Source organism: Phycodurus eques, chromosome 5 (genome assembly GCF_024500275.1).
Source record: "Phycodurus eques isolate BA_2022a chromosome 5, UOR_Pequ_1.1, whole genome shotgun sequence".
Classification (NCBI taxonomy): domain Eukaryota; kingdom Metazoa; phylum Chordata; class Actinopteri; order Syngnathiformes; family Syngnathidae; genus Phycodurus; species Phycodurus eques.
Window position 1 is genome coordinate 25350520 of NC_084529.1, and position 19904 is coordinate 25370423.

Below are 19904 nucleotides of genomic sequence, written 5' to 3' on the forward strand. Positions count from 1 at the left end.
ATAAAGGCCCATATAATAAATACAAAAGGCATCAGATACATGTAATAATTTTTTTTATGTCAAATAAAACATTTTATCATGCAGATGCTATAAACACAAATGTCATGAAATAAAAAAATCTGTCAAATAAAAATGTAAGTAAAAATTCTATTAAAAATGCCATTCATTAAATAAGTAAATATTCTATTAAATAAGAAAATACTATTTTAAAAATTATATTTACTAAAAATGCCATTAAATAAATACACATTCAATAAAACTGCCACTGAGTAATTAAAAAGGTAATTTATTGAAATGATTATTAAATAGTCAATTATCAAGTATTGTGTCATTATATAATAAACTGAGACTTTAGTTAATAATTTCACATTTTTTAAATTAATGCGTTCATATTTTATTGATTCAAATGCCTTTACATTGATTCAATTTGGCACAAAAAAACCTGAATAGCATCCTTAAATTATTCACAAATACACAAACCACTTGCTGCTTTCATGGCAACCACTTTTCTCTTTGCCGCTTGTTGGTCGTCCTCAGCAGGCCGCCAATCAAAATCATGGGTACAATGCACCTCAAATTAAATAACACCTAGCACGCAGAACAGTCATTTGTGGCTTGTCGCTCGTCAGAATTCATTAGGTGTAATCATAACCGCCCCTTATGCAACACCTACACAGCTGTGAAATAAACTGTGACGTTTACTTGTCAGCGTAAATTTTTTTTCAATTTAATCACTGCTCTATAATAAATGTAAAGCCTTTGTGTCTCTATCTCTTTAAAAGGAACAAGATCAACTCAAGCGCCAACACCAGTGGAGTCAGTATGTAGTAAAAACCTTTGAGTGGACATGAGCCCTGGCTTCCAACGATATCGCCTGCATCCCTACACGCCATACACAGCGCTACACACACACACGTGTGAAAGTTATTATTATATATAAAGTTATTTTTCCCCTTTTAAAACAGTTCAGTGTGACTTAAAACATGGCCTCTGCAGTTAAGTTTTAACATATTTTTTAAGGGTTTAATGTCCCTTTTTGTCTCACTGATTGGGATACTATTTTTTATTTGAACAATTTGTGCTCCAGCGTTGTCCCCCAACGGCTGCCTTTGCAACTTCCACCTTGTCCACCTGCTCCTCCGGAAAAGATGTTCCGAGCAGTTCTGGAAAGCGTAGATTTGTGTACAGAAAACATTTTTAAAAGGATGGTTGCTGATATTGAACTTTTACCCTCTTGTCTCAGGAAGCGAAGAGCATCCTTGTAGCCACTGTGGAAGATCTCAGCCAGCTCCTGTGACGAACAAGGAGTCAAATATGGACACAATAATGCAACTCAAACATGGAATCAAACATTGACATTATCATGCAAGTCCAACATGGGGTCAAACACTAATTTAACACTCTAATGCAGTGATTCTCAACCAGTGTGCCGGGGCACATTAGTGTGACATGGTAAATTATAAAATTTTGCGTAACTGCTCAAACAAATATTTATTGGCAATAAATAATGTATCTTTGTTCATCTATTTATGCCTTTAAGGCAAAGTGACAGACAGAACCAATACATGCTCTTCTATTAGATGGCAGGAAGTACATACAAATTAATGTATCCACTTTTTGTGACATTTTTGTTTGTTGGTGTGCTGTGAGATTTTTCAATTGTAAAATATGTGCCTTGGCTCCATAAAGGTTGAAAATCACTGCTCTAATATGAGTCAAACATGGACAATATAATCCATCCATCCATCCATTTTCTGTACCGCTTATCCTCACGAGGGTCGCGGGAATGCTGGAGCCTATCCCAGCTATCTTCGGGCAGGAGGCGGGATACACCCTGAACTGGTCGCCAGCCAATCGCAGGGCACATATAAACAAACAACCATTCACACTCACATTCACACCTACGGGCAATTTAGAGTCTTCAATCAACCTACCACGCATGTTTTTGGGATGTGGGAGGAAACCGGAGTGCCTGGAGATGGGCAATATAATATGAATTAAAAATTGACACTATAATGTGAGTCAGAAAAGGACACAATGAGAGTCAAACATGATGTTCAACTTGGGCACAATGTGAGTTATACATTCGCACACAAAAATGAGTCAAAAGGTGATGCAAAAATGAGTTTAACATGGGAGTCAAACACAGATGCCATGTGACTTAAACGTCACACTTGTCTAACTCACATTGTTGTGAGTTAGACAAGTGTGACTTGTGACACAAAATGTGACATGAACAAAATGTGAGTAAAACTTGGCTACACTGTGAGGTAAACGGAGTCCAACATGAACACGATGTGAGTCAAAAAAAGGTGTTGAATAAGGATGTAACGTAAATATCAACCATTATCTCAATCTTGGGCACAATAATGTTAGTCAAACATGAACAGAATGTGAGTCGAACTTGGTCTTAATATGATTCCATACATGGAGTCAAACTTGCACAGAACACGAGTCAAACTTGGGCAAAATGTGAGTGAAACAGAGTCTAACATGGACCAAATGAGAGTCAGAAATGATGTCAAATAATGTCAAACATGAACAAAATGTGAGTCAAACAGAGTAAAACATGGGCACAATAATTTCAGTCAAACATGGATGCAGTGTGAGTTAAAAATGATGTCAAACTTGGGCACAACAATGTCAGTCAAACATGGATAAAGTGACAGTCAAACTAGGAGTCAAACTTTCGCACAATGTGAGTCAAACATGGACACTCTAATGTGAGTTAAATGTGGGCGAGTTTCGTGTGAGTCAGGAAGGGATACCTGAGTTAATTGGTCCGTAAATTATTAGTTATGACAAGCGTACGTTTATCTATGTACAAGTATTTATCTATTTTATGATTAATACTTTTGTGATATTGTATTTGATGGTGTGCTATGAGATTTTTCTCATGTCAAATATATGCCTTGGCTCAATCAAGATTGGGAAACACTGCTTTTGTCAAGGAGGTACCTCTGGGGCAGGGGGCAAGAAGGAGGTGTAGATGCGTCGCACGTTTCCCGCAGTCACCTGCATGCTGAGGTTACTGCAGTGTATGGAGATAGCGGTCCATGCGCCATCTTTGGGGCTAATGTCGCTCTCGCTGCAGAATGGGGCCACCGTGATGGTGTAAGGATGTTCCAACAGCGGCATGTTGTTGCTCAGGGCCCCATCAATGTACAACTAAGACACACACCAATTGCTACTTTAGGGATACAGACATGGAGGTAATGATAGTTAGATTTTGTCTTTTTTGGTTTTGACACACCTGTCCACGGTAGGAGGGCGGGATGAAGCCACAGTAGACAGGAAAGAAGCAGCTGCACATTAGTACCTACAAACATGGACATGAGAATGAGAGTCAAACATGGACACTGTAATGTGCATAAACATTAACACAGGTTAAACAATGGATGTTAACACATATGCAATAATGTGAGTCAACAGAGTCAAATATGGACATGTGAGTTCAACATGGAGTCAAACATGGAGACTATAATGTTACTCAAACATGGACACAATAATATAAGTCAAGCATTGAGTCAAACATGGATATAATTATGCGAGTCAAACATTATTAGTGAAACATGGAGGTAAACATGGATATAATAAACTGACTCACACATGGAAATGAATGAGAGTCAAACATGATGGATGGATGCAATGTCAGTAAAACATGGACAAAATCATTTGAGTCAAACATGGACATAACATGACTCAAACATGGATGCAAGTTGAGTAAATCTTGGATGCAATAGTGTGAGTCAAACAAGGACAAAATGTGAGTCAACTCGGACACAATGTGAGTCAAACAGAGTTCAACATCCAGCTTATAATGTGAGTCAAACATGTACACAATAATACTAGTCAAACATAGAGTCATACATGGACACTATGATCTGAGTCAAATATTGATCCATGCAATGTGAGTGAAACATGGACACAAAGTTGGTCAAACATGAAATCAAACATAGACCAAATAATTAGAATCAAACACGGACACATTGCGAGTCAACCATGGAGACAAAAATGGACCCAAACATGGACTCAATGTGAGTCATACGTCGGCACAATAATCGGCATCAAACATGGACGCACAGTACTAGTCAAACGTGGAATCGACATTGATGGATACAATGATGTGAGTCAGACATGGACTAAATATGAGTCAAACATGCACATCAGTGTCTCCCCGGTATATTTGCGAATTCACCTATAGCTAGATTTTTGGGGGAACTTAGCTTAGGCCAGATACCTGTCTAAGGTAAGTATTGCGTCAGTGCCATCTTGTGGTATCTTGGTGCCAAGGAACTATGTTGAAGTGAGGAGAGGAGCTTTATTTAGTCAGGCCATAGCCATGTCTAACAAAAAAAATTGTGTTTTACCGCTAATGGGATTTCGGCGATGATAAACCATTTTAGAGAGCGTCAATTAGTCATGGACTTTCACTATTCGCCTAACCCTATAATAAAATGAGTCGAACATCATCAAAATCAGAGTTAGAAATGGAGTCTAACATAGACACATTATTTTACGTCTAACATTGACACTATACAGTAAGTCAAACATGGAGCTACAAATAAGAGTCAATGACTGACTCAACGTGAGTCAAACACGGACACACTAATTTGAGTCAATCATAGAATTAAAAAAAAGAGAAAATAATGAGTAAAACATAAACATATGTGAATCAAATAATGGAAACAAATATTGACAGAATAATGTGATCAAATATTGACAGAATAAAAAGGGTAAAAAAATGGAGCTAAATGAGTCAAACCATGAGTCAAACATGGACACAATAATGTGAGTCAAACATGGAGCCAAAAATGGACAAAATAATGTGAGTCGAACGCTGTAATGTGAGTCAAACAGGAGTGAGTGGCCCACCTGTATGAGCTCCTCCCTACTGTCAAAGTGGGACACCAGAACGTTGCTCCCGTCGCTTACCCTGGTGAGGGACACGCACAGCCTCCCCGAGGCGCGCCGGTGGGCATCTTCCGGAAGTTTCTCTCGCAGAGAGTCGCGCACCGTTCGCAGGAGGCTGAAGCTCGGGTGGAAGACGCTCAGGCAATGTTTTCTAGCCTCTTTGGCTGCCGCCAACAAGTCTGCAAACAAATGTTCTGAAGACACAGTTTTGAAATATCATATAAGATTAAGCTTATAGTTGTTGTAGCAATGTGTTATCTTTTGTGCTGTTGGTCTTGAACGTCACACATGGACTGAAATGAGAAATCTGTTCCCTATTATTAAGAACTGTGTATGAGTGTGTCAGTGAACCCAGCGAACTCTTTTGTTTGTTTGATTCTGTGAACTTGAGTTCAGTTACTTATATTCCTACTATCCATATTTGACCACGTTCAACAATCGACAGTGGAACACAAAACATCAACCCTGAAGGGCAGAGAAAGGATAGAGAGGGGCGGCAAGAGCGGGAGTCAAACTCGGGGTTAGTGGAGTAAGAGATAGGGGTTAAGGTTGGAGGGTTAGGGTTAAGGTAATGGGAGTTAGGACCGCCACACACAGGCTTTGAAGCGGCCAAAGGAGACTCAACTGGACACTCGCGTACAAATTACAATCGATGACTCACACCTGCACACCTGGCAACTGACATATCAAAAACTGCGACCTCTGGAGTTCTTTTAAGGCAAACAAAGTTTTGAAGATCCACATATACTCTGTTTTAATACCGGTGTTTTTTGTTTTTTTTATAAAAACCTTAAACGTTGTCAAAAAAGAAGCAAATTACCCTGGCCGCTGTAGCTACTATATAAAAAAATGATGCAAAGAGAGGAAACGGGTGAGGAATAAAGGAGATGCTTTTAGAAATGATCGGCAAGTTCATTGACTGCTCTTAAGCATTTTCAGCGACAGAGCCACGCTTCGCTTCTATGGCAGGCCCTTTTCACTCTTAACAGCTGCAATGGATATGTGTTGCAGATATCTGTAATTCAGTTTTGCTCAGTCAAAAATAATTGGTTCTTCTTCCTAAAGAGCTGTTTCCTCTTCCTATCCACAGCAGTCATTTCAGATATCGGTAACGTCATTTCGCCAAAGGACATCACGTTTTTCCATTCGTGTGTATGGGCGTTGTCATTACATATACAGTCCCCTCCAAATGTATTGGAATTCCTTTGTTTTTGTTGTATACGGAAGACATTTGGGTTTCAGATCAAAAGATGAATATGAACCAAAAGTTCAGAATTCCAGCTTTCATTTCACGGTATTTACATCTACATGTGTTAAACAACTCAGGACAGAGCACCTTTTTTGTTTTGGGTTGTTTTCGGGGATTTCTCCATTCAGTCTCCTCTTTAGGAGGTAAAATGCATGTTCTATTGGGTTAAGGTCCGGTGATTGACGAGACCACTCTAAGACGTTCCACCCCCAGGAACAAACAAGAACTGAAAGAGGCTGCAGCAAAGGCCTCGAGAAGCATTTCAAATGAAGAATGCAACAGTCTGGTGAAGTCAGTGGGTCACAGTCTTGATGCAGTTATTGCAAGTAAGGGTTATGCCACCAAATATTAAATTAAGTTAATTTAATCATGTCTGTTCCAATACTTTTGCTCACTTGAAAAGAGGGTGCCTTCAAACAAAAGATGCGCTTGTCCTGAGTTATTTAACACATCTAGATGTACTGTCTATACCGTGAAATGAAAGCTGGAAGTCTGAACTTTTGTCTCATATTCATCTTTTGATCTGAAACCCAAATGTTTTCAGGATACAACAAAAACAAAGGAATTGACTTTGCTGTTCCAATACTTTCGGAGGGGACTGTACATCTACAATTAAGTTGTAGATATCTGTTATTGTAAATGTTATGGGAATTACGGATATCTGCAACAGAATTGTAGCGATATGTACCACCAGATTTGATTATGACGAGTCATAATTCGAGATCAAGATATCATTAATTCAACTCAATTCAAGCTAGACATGTCCATTTTCAGATCTCTTAAATCAAGTTTTGAGTAGGTGATGTTTTTGATATCCATAAATGGAATTATGACCAAAAAAATGTAGATACCTCAATCAGAACCCCCCGCATTGTGCCACAGTTCAGTCGCCTTCTGCCATGTGGCTCGGTGCGTGGCGGGCCTTAGTGGTTTACCGTAGGGTCAGTGGGTTAAAGTTAGGGGAGTTAGGGTTGGGGATCAGAGAAGTTAGGGTTAGGGCTAGGGTTAAGGCTAAAGGTTAAGGGAGTTAGGTTTAGGGTCGAGGCTAAAGTAAAGGTTAAGGTTCGGGAAGGTAGGGTTACAGAAAGACTGAGGGTTAGAGTTACAGTTAGTATGAAGGGTTAAGGCTATGGTTTAGGAGCATATTTTTGGTGAGGACAGGATTAGCGGCGTTACGGCGTTAGTGTTGAGGGTCAGGTTTAGTGTTAGAGTCTCTCACCGATGGGAAGTCCCACGGCCAACGCCGCGGCCACCAGGCATCCAGATGACGCTCCGCAGATCTTGGAGGCTCCGTGCACCACGTGCGGCGCTCGCTCCAGGATGCACGTCACTGCTCCCAGGTAGTAAACGCTTCGGAAACCGCATCCCGCAAAGGAAATATTCCACTCTTCACACCGGGGAAACATTCTCTCAACGCTCTGATGCCTCACACACTCACACAAACACGGCAGTGTTGCACAACATACAAGCTCAGTTTACAACAGCGCTGTTTTCATAACACAGTGGGGGAGGGGTGGGATTCATAAAATTCTTGATGTGGTTCCGCCCCAGGATAAAAGTACTCTCAATAATACATTTAAATTTTGTAATCATTAGATGTGTACAATAAAATATTGGTCCCTTAATTGGTAATTTTTTTTTTTTTGTATTCTTTTATAGATACAGTATTTTAATTACTGCAGGAATACTGTAGTAGATATAGCATACAGTATAATAATGTGCTATTAATGATTTAGTATACAACCCCAATTCCAATGAAGTTGAGACGTTGTGTTAAACATACATAAGAACAGAATACAATGATTTGCAAATTATGTTCAACCTATATTTAATTGAATACACTACACAAATATTGAATGTTCAAACTGATCAACTTGATTGTTTTTAGCAAACAATCATTAACTTAGAATTTTATGGCTGCAACACGTTCCAAAAAAGCTGGGACAGGTGGCAAAAAAGGCTGAGAAAGTTGAGGAATGCTCATCAAACATCTGTTTGGGACATTCCACAGGTGAACAGGCTAATTGGGAGGGAACAGGTGGGTGCCATCATTGGGTATAAAAGGAGCTTCCCTGAATTGCTCAGTCATTCACAAGCAAAGATGGGGCGAGGTTCACCTCTTTGTGAACAAGTGCGTGAGAAAATAGTCGAACAGTTTAAGGACAATGTTCCTCAACGTACAATTGCAAGGAATTTAGGGATTTCATCATCTACGGTCCATAATATCATCAAAAGGTTCAGAAAATCTTGAGAGGGTTGTAATTTGTAATCTTTGTATTCAATTAAATAAAGGTTGAACATGATTTGCAAATCATTGTATTCTGTTTTTCAGGTTCGATCCCCGGCCCCGCCTGTGTGAGGAGAAGCGGCTCAGAAATTGGATGGATGGATGGATGTATTCTGTTTTCATTTATGTTTAACACAACGGCCCAACTTCATTGGAATTGGGGTTGTAGATATATGATGAGTATAGCTTATTGTAAAATATTACAGGTAAAAGTATATGTCTAAAAATCTATGGAAAAAGTAACCAGTTTGAAGGGCATATAAAATCTCAAACAATATTGTTATAATTATGACTATAATATTATATTATTTAAGGATATTATAGTTTTAATTAATTTTAAAGTAAATGTATAATTGTATATATATTTTTATATATATTTATAATGATTTTATAAATGTAGTAAATGTTATCTTAATCATTGTAATGATAAAAATAATGTTGTATTAAATGAATAAAAGTGTAATATGGAAATACAAATGCCATCAAATAACATCTTTTTAATATTTAAAAATATATACACTATATAAAGCTATAAATATAAATATGATTACCAAAGATTATACTTCACAGTGTAATTGATAAAATGATAAGTTAATAAATGTCACATTTAAATGAATGTAATTGTCTCCAAATTTAATTTCAGCACAAACAACCCTCCACATTTGTGCAATATGAACGTTTTGAAGGCTCACTAAATAGATAACAAACATGTTGACAACACTGGATTGCACTCTGACAATTATGCTTTTGTATGATTTTTATGTTGTTTGTATTACAGGTACACAGGTAAATAGAATGTTACTTCCCACTGCTGTTTTCCTCCATATTCTTATTTCCCTTCTTATTTTCGTCATTTTGACTATGGAGTTATCAAGCGGGAGTTGAGGTTGAACAGTCAATCCCGTCAGCCTCGTGTCAAATGTTTGAAAACACAGGATCACATCACATGATATGCTTCATAACAGCATATACAGTAAATAACATGTTTATCTAACTAGGACGCTGTAAAGGGGAAGGGCCACTAGTTATTCATTCTCTAAGACTCAGCACTTTATTTTTCCAAAGCATATTCAAATACGTCCCTGCACCCTCACCAACACTATCGTATGATCTCAATTGAAGAGAAATGTATCCGTATGGGTCAAAAGTAGGTATATACTTTAAAACATTTTCATTTTATAACATTTTCAGTTTTTTTTCTTCCTGACTTGCTTCCTTCTTACCTTTCCTCACAGTTCACTGCATCCTTACTTCCTTGACTGAAACCGACTTTCCTGTCTTGCTTCTCCTCAGACTGTCTTTTCCTTCCTGACCGCCTTCCTATCTTCACTCCCCCTTTTAATTTTGCATCATTTCTTTCTTTGCTTATAACTACATTTCTGCCTTCTTTCTTTACTTCAGTACATGTCCAATATTGCTTTCGAATACATTTTCTTTGTTCCTGCCTCAAATTATTTGCCCTTAATCACAGCACCTGTAAAAAAAAAAGTCAACTAAAGAAGTGTATCCGGTAATACCCCGCATATTTGCAGTTCACTATTCACCTCAATTGTGTTTTTCCTGAGTAATCTATCCTCACCCAGCGAGTCACTGGAAAAACTAACCTATGGATCATTTTTGATCACGTGATCAGTAAATTATCTATTCACGTTTTTTTGTGCTCGTTCTGAAATGCCCTAAGATGCCAAAATATCCCGTCAAAAGCCCTGTCAAAATAGGAATTGGTGTCAAGGAAGTACTGTATGTTGAAGTGACACAGCTCAATTGAAAGGCAAGCTTTGTATGTTGGGGAGGATCTCTATTGTGTGTCAAATTTATAAGACTTTTTATCTTTTTACAGAGTCTTTAAATAATACCTACTCAAGTCCATTATCGTAGTACATTGATCCGCCTCACACTGAAATGAACGTCACGAGAAATACCGTTTTATTCAATTATAATAACTTCCTCAGACCTTATGATGTCATGTCTCTAAACTCCGGCTTCAAGGTGGGAGTAGGGGGCGGAGTTAGGGGCATGTATGCATCTATTTCATTGGACGCTAAGCTGGACATGGGCGTAGTATCGTCCTGGTCAGCCGACAGGTTCAGGCCCAATGGCAGGCTGGAGCATCTTTGCACCATTGGCGCCACCCTGCAACACACAATAATAATAATTAATACATCCATAATCTTCAACATAGGTCATCTTTCACTATACCCTTCATCCTCCTCCTCATCTTTGTTATCGTCCATGTGGTAGACATTCTTGTGGAAGGCTTCCGCCGCGCTGTAGAGCCAGCTCAGGTTCCGGCACAGGTCCGGCAGCCTGTGTGCCACTCTGCAACATCAGGTTCTTGGTATGATACCTCAAAATCAGCAGTGATCTTGCTCTGCCCCAAAACGCGAACACCTGACTTTTTTTTTTTTTTTTTTTTTTTTTACATTTTACTGCCACTAGCTTGGCCTTGGACTGGATTTGATTTTAAAAAATCATTGGGCATCTTTAACAATCAAAAATAAACGCTCTGTCACCTTTGTGCTAGTGATCTTGGGAACCACAGGAAGGCGGAGGGACTTTTGACCAGAAGCAGCTTGGATATGTGAGACAGGGGACCGCCACCACGGTGCGCTTGTCTGCACGACACGCACAACACTGATACACAAGCAGTCCTTTATTAACTGTAAGGACGAAACACTGCGGAGCGACCAAACGTCAGAATCTCATTTTGGAGCACTGATCACTGTAAAATGGCATCTCCGGGTAATAAATGTCAGAGGAAAACTAGATAGAACACATAGGTCACGTAGCTCCCCAACACTTAAGAAGATTGACGCACACAACATTGTGGAGCCACCAAGTAAGAGTTAACTAGAACGCAAATCGTGATGAAAGATGCCATCTCGACAAATCAAAAGATATGAGGGAGACTGGACGTAACAAATAAGTCACTCCGCGGAACATAAACATGGCTGCACACAACTTCGTGGAGCCCCCATGTCAGAGTCAACTGGGTAAATTATTGGTTACCTTTTTTTAGGTTAACTGGGAGGTGCTCGATGATGCACGGGTTTAGCCACCAGTGCTCCTTACTGGACCCCAGAGCTTTCACTGGTACCTCAACCAGATTACAACATGCTGGTTTGGGTGAAAGGGCCACCAAACTCCTTGGGGGAGGTTCACAGTATATAAAATCTGCGCAGGGAATTTTCAAATCAAGATTTATCGATTTTATTAACAATAAGTTAGTGGGAATTTGCCCTTAATGTTGTCTTGCAGGAAGCGGAGCGCATCCGTCCAGCCGTTCTGGCAGATCTCAGCCATGGCCTGTAAAAATTAGCTTCACTTAGCATAATTGATAAGAATACAGACAACAAAGATGAAAAAAAAAATCAATTTAAAAATTAAATATTAAATCACAACTCTACCGAACGATTCTAATCTGCCGCAAGATGCAACACGATACAATTTGTTTTAAAAGCAATTATTTGTAACTTCTGTCGCCTCCTAGGCTGGATTTCTGCATTACAACAAAAGAGCCAGGAGGGAGACTCAAACCTGTCTGCTTTTGTGATGAAGATATCAGACAGAAATATCCCAGGCAGTACAATGCAGACAGAGAGAGTCATTCCCTATTATTGCTGTGTCAGGCACCTTGTTGGGCAGCTAAAAGGGTCCTCGAAAAGACATGTTCCGTTCGATCCCGAAAATTGTTTTAGTTTACACAGTAATTATTGCATTAAAATAATAAAATAAACAGTGACCTTTTGTAAATAAAACATAATTTAATAATTTCATAATAACAACAACATTAATTATCATTATGATATTTTTAATAATTAATGAATTATAATTATTCAACCAATTATTTCATAGAATACATTGATTTTTTAAATGTAAAATGTGTAAAATTTATTCTGATTATTTAAATTGTGCAAGACATTTAATTATAAGTAATTAGACAATATAATAACAAATAACATTTAAAATGGTTCATTATAACCTTTTTTTTAATTATGTAACCCTCCCATAATCCATTAAGTAACTATTATAACAATAATAACAACAATACCAATAAAAATAATACCAATATTTTAACCTTATTAATTATTATTATGATTATTATTATTATAACCATCATCCACATCTGCACGAAAATGTTAAAAGGCATTTAAATCACTTGTACACCAGTAAGGAGAATAGGGTCACTATCGTTACCAAGGCAACCCCTCGTGCTGTGTTCGCGCTAACGCTTTTCCTCAGAGTCATTCACAGTCTCACCTCTGGCTTTGGCGGGAAGAAGGTTCTGGTCACCCGGTACATGTTCTTCAAGTTGACCTGGATGCTGACGTTCTTGATGCGCACCTGGCGGAAGCCGGTTGTGTTCACTCGGGGGCAGAGATCGCTCTCGCCGGCGTATGCCGACACGATGATGGACAATTTACCCCGAAATGGAAGCATTGAATAATAATAATAATAATAATAATAATAATAATAATAAAAATGAAGATAAATTAAGTGTTCTGATGACTCACCCATAGGGACTCCCGTGGTGAGGAACGCGGCCATCAGGGCCCCCGCCGATGCCCCGTAGATCTTGGGTGCATTTCGGATGAGAGAAGGGAACCGCTCCAGGATACAGCTAGAGGCGCCCACGTAATAAATGCCCATAAAACCACAGCCAGCGAAGGAGATGCTCCACTCTTTCTCCTTCGAGCTCGACATTCTTGTGTTTGTAGGCGTAAAATTGTATGAAAACGTTTGCTTGTATTGTGTTCACATTACCTGTGTTCGTGTGTGTGTGTTGGCATCCAAAGGTGAGCTGATAACGGTGACGTCACGGTCCCTGCTACTCTGATTGGATGGAGGTGGTCCACGTGACTGAAAAGCAAGATCCAAAGATTTTTGAAAATATAAGGTATCTCAATTAAAACCTTTGAGTGTTCCCCATCCCAAATAATCACAACCAAATTGTGATTCCCCCCTCCCCCCCTCAATACTGATCAATAATATAATCCAATCATTTATCTATCTTTATTCGAAAATAGAACATGATATGCAGCCTTGGTTTTTGCCAGGAGAGGTCACTGTTACTAACTCTCCAAGTAAAAATGAATGTAAACTAAATCATTCTCACAATTAACCTTTTATTTTATAAAACAAATGTCAACATTTTTTGACAACATTTGACATTTTTTAAATTATTTCTCATTGTTTTTATATTAATAAAGTCATTATTTAATGAAATAACTGAATTAAAAAAGAAGTGAAAATTATGAAATTCGTAGTTGTTGATGCTCATTACTAATATTTAGAATAACATTGTATAATTAATATTGTAATGATAATTAACCAATGATTTAACAAAATAGATGATTAAACCATTATGTTGAATCTTTCATTGAACTAATAGTTTTTATCTGGTTACCAACAATTAATTGATTATTTAATTGGGAAAAAAACGTGTTTTTTTTTTAAAGTTTAGGTGACAATGATTCTGTCAGCGCCTCTTTGATCAGCCGGGGATGGTCACATGACTGCTCAACGACCAGCACCAACCCTTTTGCACCACATGACGTACGTAAGTTGCCTCCTCCTCCGACACCTTAAAAGCCAGCTGCCACGTCGCATTTCTACTTTGTTGTTATTTCCCCCCCAAATGTTGGGGTTTTAAACTTGAAGTGACGCCATGAACATCCCGGTGGTGGACTTCGGCGCGTGCAGCCTCGACGTGGAAGATATTACCCGCGCGGATCTGCACAAACTGAGCACGCAGTTAGAAAATGCTTTCACACAAGTGGGATTTGTCTTTCTGCAGAATACTGGCATCACGCAGGAGGAGGTGATACAACACATTTCAATCCTTAAACTTCAACAGAAACAGAAACAGCAAAGAAGCTTTTATTTGCATTTGATACTAGGACCGTTGTCATAAAAACACAATGTTTGAGATGCCATTTGATGGTGTAGTTGTCTATAAAAATATATATTTTTTAAAACAAATACAGACATTAAAGGTTTGGGGGAATTATTGGATTCACAATTTTTTTTTTTTTTTTTTTTTTTTTTTTTTTTAACAGGTTTGCTACAATCATTTTTTAAAAAATGTATTTAAATGCATGTCCGTGCTGCAGAAAATATGAAATATTAACCTTATGATATTTTTTCCTACCTGTGTCTTGAGCTCTCGTTTAATTTAGGATAACACTATTATTCACGATAACACGTTTGAGCTACACGAATAATAATAATTCTGCGAAATGGTTGTTCTGGCAGTCTACCGATACGGTTAATGGGAAGGGTACTGTAGGTATTTTCAGCAAAAAAAACAAAAACCTATATATTTTCAGGAAAAAACAATGTTTTTGTTGAAAGTCTTGTTTTAAAGTGGTATATTTTAAAGTTTTTTTGGGGGGTGGGGCGGGGGGGATGGTGTATATTTTAATTTATATATACGTTATTAAAAACGTGTATATAACGTGCTGAGGAATAAAGTTGTATGTCCTTGAAAAAAGCTTTGGGACAAAAGTTTGTAAAAAAAAAAAAAAAAAAAAAAAAAAACTTTGGGTGCAGTTAGTCTGTTATTTTAGAAATGGTCATTTACAAAAAAGTCAGAAAAAGTAGAGAAATATTTTTATTTGTTTTTATAAATTGCATTTTTATTTATTTTGTATTTATTTGTTTATTTATTTTGTGATATATTTTTAGGGAGTATCTTTTTTTATACACAAAAGTAGATTTTTGTTTTGTTTTAGGAAAGTGATTATTCTCAAAAAAAGTTGTATATATTTGAGGAGAATAATAGTTTTGAGAAATAAAGTTGAATATTTTTTAAAAAGTGTATTTTCAATTAAAAAAGATATTTTTGAGATTAAAGTGCACCATAAACGAGTGAAAATTGTCCTTTTTATATAATCTTTAGAACTACAGTAAATTGACAAAAAAATGTATGGGTGGTTGTAAAGAAAGGAGACCTCCCATTGTTGCATTTTTTTTTTTCATCTTATCAGCAGTGACTGAGCAAATACTCAAAAGTCAAAGGTGATTTGTTTGTGTGTGTGTGTGTGTGTGTATTTTGTTTGGAGGGGCACTGATACACTCACCTTCACACTTGATGGACAATTATTAGTCTTCAATGAAGCTAACATGCATGTTTTTGGAATGTGGGAGGAAGCCAGAGAGTTTTCTCCGGGTAGTTCGGTAAATATACAAAGCTTATATGTCCATTCTTTGATCCATTTGTGCAGGTGGATGGTGTGATGAATGCTTCCATGAGGTTCTTCCTGCAGCCAGATGACCTCAAGCAACCGTTCAGAAGGAAAACCTACCCAAACTGCGTCGTCCACGGCTGGCTACCCCTCGGGACAGAAGGGTGACGTTTCTATGGACATTCAGTGGAGTCACAAAGTCATACTTGCACTTTATACGCTGACCAGCCATACAAACATCAGCCTTGTAATCCTCACATTGACATTCAGAGAAATCAATTCAACTTCATGCGTCTTCAAGGTCCTTCATCCTGGCACCTTTACATTATCAAAAGTCCTGTAATAATTTAAAAAAAAAAAAATTCAATTTTATTTTGTTCATTCATTTACCTCATTCAATAATTTGTTAATTGGGTTACTATAAATAAAACGGAAAAGGGATGGAGGGAAGTGGTGCTAATGTTGTAGATTTAGTTTTCTTTAATGAAAATGTAAATTGTGTTTTCCTCCATTGTACAATCTTTTCAGTAAAACACAGTTGACAAATCAAAAGTTGGGACCAAAAGTTAACATGCCTTTGAGTTATACAATAGTAGCAATATGATGTAGTCTATGCAACTTTTGTACACGTGTGTGTGTGTGTTTGTGTATTGTGCATGTGCATGTGCTTTTTATTTTAGGGTGGATCCAAACAAACCAGAAGATTTAAAAGAGTCATTCAACTTGACTTCACTAAACCCTGACATAGTAAGTACACTTTTTTGGGATTAAAGTACAAGCACATTTTTCTAGCTCCACTTGCATCATCCCGTCTGATAAACAAATGATAGAGTCACAGACAGTGTCACTGATTAACTTTGTCAAACTCATCATTTTCTGTTCTGCCTAGAAATGGTCAACTTCGGTGGGATTCCGAGAGACCCAGGCGGTCTTTTTCCAACGCTGCAAAGAGCTGAGTCTGCGCATTTTGAAGGTGATAGCCCACAGTTTGGATGTAGACCCCGACATCTTCCTGAGTGCACACCGCCACATTGAAAGTAAACGCTCGTCATATTATGATTGTTGAAATGATCAAGTTGTATATTTTCGAGAAAAAAGGCGTATATTATTTAAAAAAAAATAATAATAAAAAAAACAATTACAATGGAAAAGGTGTTTATTTTTGAGGAAAAAAAGCCAAATATTTTTCTGTGAAAAAACACTTTAAAAAAACAAAAAAAGTAGTGATATTTTTAATAAATTATCAATATAATTGTTAGGGGGGAAAAAGCTGCTTTAAAAAATAAATAAATAAAATGCTTAAAAAAGGGTTGGTTTTTTTTGTTTTTCTTTTTTTTAGTTGAAAAACAAAATTTTCAATTTATTTTCTATGAAAAAGGGCATTTTTTTTTTTGAAAACAAAAACAAATTGGTGTTTATTTCCTTGAAAAAAAATAATTCATAGAAAAGCTATATTTAAAAAAAAAAAAAAAAGTATTTAATTCTTTAGGGAAAAAGTCATTTGTTTTTTAGAAATTGGGATATTCAAGAAGAAAATCTATATATTCATGAGGGAAAAAAGGTGTGTCTTTTAAAAGTATATTTTTGGTCTTTTAAAAGTATATTTTCCAGGAAAAAGTTGTATATTTTCAGGAAAAATAATTGTGGGACCCCGACCCTGACTTTGGGGAACCCTGCCCTAAAATGTACCACCTACCTCTTTTCGTAGATGATGAGAACCTCACGACGATGCGTTCGCTGTACTACCCGCCGGTGAAGAGTGAGCTCGCCAAGGAGGGTCAGCTGCGATGTGGGGAGCATTCGGACTATGGGAGCATCACCTTATTGTTCCAGCAATCCCAAGGACTGCAGGTAAGGTATTTTTGAAAGGCAGCTTTTTCTTTTTTTCTTTTTTTAGAAGAATGCAGATATATTTTCTAGAAAAGCTATATCTTTGAGAAAAAAAAAACAATATTTTTTAGATGCATATTTTATATTTGAATAAAGAGGCTTATATATTTGAGGAAGAAGGCTTTTCTTTGTTTTGTTTTTTTTTTTTGTTGAAGAAAATGGGTATATTTTTATGAAATAATGCATATTATTTAAGACTAAAAGGCATATACTGTAATTTGAGAGGAGTTTATTTCAGAGAAAAAAAAACAATGTTTTTGAAAAATGTTTGTTTTTGAAAAAAACATTTTCACGTTGAAATTTATTTTTGATGAAAAATGCATGTAAAAAAAATAAAGGTGTATTTTAGATAAGGTCTCTTTGGGAAATGTTCTTTACATTTCATGTATATTTTAGGGATAAAAAATATTTTGGAGTTGAATTTATTTTAGAAAAAAAAGCATGTACTTTTAATGAAAAATAACTTATTTTTCTGAGAAAAATAATGTATATGTTTTAGGGAAAAATGGCTGTAATTTAAATTTTTTTTTAAGGAGTATGTTTTTGGAAACATATTTATATTTATATATTTTTTAGGAAAAAAAGCATGTATTTCGTTCCAAAAACGGCCATACTTCTGCTATTGTGCAGGTGCGTGGACGTTCGGGTGAGTTCATCCTGGTTCCGTGCATCCCCGGGACCGTTCTCCTCAATATCGCCGACATGATGCAGCGTTGGACTAGCGACCGCTTTGTTTCTGCGGTAAGGGCATACTTTCTGTGAACGCCGGTTTATAGCGGGGGATACGTTCCAGGCCCACCAGCGCCAGGTGAAAATCTGCAATATAGAGATCCCATGTAGGTTTTTATATATATATATATATATATATATATATATATATATATATATATATTTTTTTTTTTAAACATTATTTTTTACAATGAAACCATGCTAAAGTAGGGGAACACTGTACTGTTCGTGATGGGTGTCGTGTTATGGTCATTTTCTTGCTGGTGTCGCCCCATCAGGTCCACAGAGTTTTGCTGCCCTCCGCCGATGACTCCAGTCCACGCCAGTCCCTGGTTTTCTTCCTCATGCCGGACGACGACGCTGTGATCTCCTGCCTCGACGGGTCAAACAAGTACCCACCGGTCCGGGCCGGAGACTACTTTACAGAGCGCTTGAGCTACATCTACGTCGATGACGATTTGCCGTGTCGTATTGGATCTCAGTAGGAAAGCAATCGAAATTAAAACCATTTTTTCCATTCGGAAATCATGGAACACTGTTACCTTCATTTAACTTTTTCTCAAAAATATACAACTTGTTTTCTTGAAATTACTTAAAATCTTCAACTATCACTTTTTAAATCTCTTTAAAATATATTTTTTCCTAAAATATACAACATCGATCCATCCATTTTCCATACCGCTTATCCTCACTAGGGTCGCGGTTGTCAGGTTCAAGACACCTAGAACATTTGTAAAAACAAGACAGACACAGAGGCAGTTCAGTTTTCAGACTTGCGAGGAGGACGGACAAGAGTGCACTTAGTTACAATCTCCAACCCGTTCTAAGTTCACTCTGCCGAACCCTCTCTTTTTATTTCCTCAGGGCAGTTCCCTTGTTACACATGAGTTACAACGTCTAAAAGGTGGGGGCATACATGCTTGTTGCAACTCATGTGATCAGCACATAACACTCTTTGTTGTGGTCGAGACAGTAGAAGATTTATATGCGTCTTATCAAGAAACGGGAAACTCCTCGGCTCAAGTTTGTCCTTGCACCTACAAGCACATGACTCATCCTGTGGGAAAAAGCTTTGCACGCAGTGATAAAACGTTTCTCTAACTCGAAGTAAGCAGAAAAGCACAACACATGATAACTTTCACATGATAATTTTTCCATCAGCGGGTGTGCCGGAGCCATCCCAGCTGACTCTGGGCGAGAGGTGTGGTACACCCTGAACTGGTCGCCAAACAATCGCAGGGCACAGATAAACAAACAACCATTCACACTCACATTCACACCTACGGGCAATTTAGAGTCTTCAATTAACCTACCTGCATGTTTTTTTTGGAATGAGGGACGAAACCGGAGCACCTTGAGAAAACCCACGCAGGCGCGATTAGAACATGCGAACGCCTCACAGGCGAGGCCGGATTTGAACCCGGGGGCCTCAGAACTGTGAGCCAGATGTGCTAACCAGTCGGTCAACATGGTGCCAAAATATACAACATTTTTCATGAAAATATACAACTTTGCCATTATACAAAATTTTTAATTGAAAAATGTGTTTTTCTTCTCAAAGATATACTACATTTTTACTTAAACATTTTCTTCAAAGTTAAATTGAGTTACTTTTTTCTTAAATATACAACCTTACGAAAAATTTTCT

At 37.5% G+C, this 19904-nt stretch overlaps 2 protein-coding genes across 5 annotated transcripts; one reads left to right on the forward strand and one right to left on the reverse strand.

Annotated features, from left to right (window-relative positions):
* Nucleotides 1–23: 23 nt before the first annotated feature.
* Nucleotides 24–7631, reverse strand: LOC133403362 (patatin-like phospholipase domain-containing protein 2). 4 transcript variants are annotated; one of them, XM_061678304.1, is made up of 6 exons: nucleotides 7383–7631; nucleotides 4876–5108; nucleotides 3254–3319; nucleotides 3016–3168; nucleotides 1231–1291; nucleotides 24–1163 (listed from the first exon to the last, which is right to left on the reverse strand). In XM_061678304.1, exons 1-6 carry the CDS (start codon nucleotides 7567–7569, stop codon nucleotides 1057–1059), a joined length of 807 nt encoding a protein of 268 aa, XP_061534288.1. In that variant the 5' UTR covers nucleotides 7570–7631; the 3' UTR covers nucleotides 24–1056. The 4 variants fall into 4 exon arrangements, with proteins under 4 accessions (XP_061534288.1, XP_061534287.1, XP_061534286.1 ...); XM_061678303.1 differs by having other exon boundaries at nucleotides 2959–3168; XM_061678302.1 differs by having other exon boundaries at nucleotides 24–1291.
* A 6430-nt stretch (nucleotides 7632–14061) lies between these two features.
* Nucleotides 14062–19764, forward strand: si:dkey-10o6.2 (uncharacterized protein LOC100124608 homolog). The gene is made up of 7 exons (XM_061677074.1): nucleotides 14062–14271; nucleotides 15677–15801; nucleotides 16318–16384; nucleotides 16527–16674; nucleotides 17346–17488; nucleotides 18158–18268; nucleotides 18535–19764. Exons 1-7 carry the CDS (start codon nucleotides 14119–14121, stop codon nucleotides 18739–18741), a joined length of 954 nt encoding a protein of 317 aa, XP_061533058.1. The 5' UTR covers nucleotides 14062–14118; the 3' UTR covers nucleotides 18742–19764.
* The last annotated feature ends 140 nt before the right edge of the window (nucleotides 19765–19904 follow it).

Excerpts from the sequence above, each read along its gene's own strand:
- LOC133403362 (XM_061678301.1), bottom strand. The coding sequence starts at position 7,569 with ATGTTTCCCCGGTGTGAAGAGTGGAATATTTCCTTTGCGGGATGCGGT. Across the intron at positions 5,109-7,382 it reads GGCCGTGGGACTTCCCATCG|AACATTTGTTTGCAGACTTG; the intron begins GTGAGAGACTCT and ends CTGTGTCTTCAG. Across the intron at positions 3,320-4,875 it reads GTAGGGAGGAGCTCATACAG|GTACTAATGTGCAGCTGCTT; the intron begins GTGGGCCACTCA and ends CCATGTTTGTAG.
- si:dkey-10o6.2 (XM_061677074.1), top strand. The coding sequence starts at position 14,119 with ATGAACATCCCGGTGGTGGACTTCGGCGCGTGCAGCCTCGACGTGGAA. Across the intron at positions 15,802-16,317 it reads CTACCCCTCGGGACAGAAGG|GGTGGATCCAAACAAACCAG; the intron begins GTGACGTTTCTA and ends TTTTTATTTTAG. Across the intron at positions 18,269-18,534 it reads GCGACCGCTTTGTTTCTGCG|GTCCACAGAGTTTTGCTGCC; the intron begins GTAAGGGCATAC and ends TCGCCCCATCAG.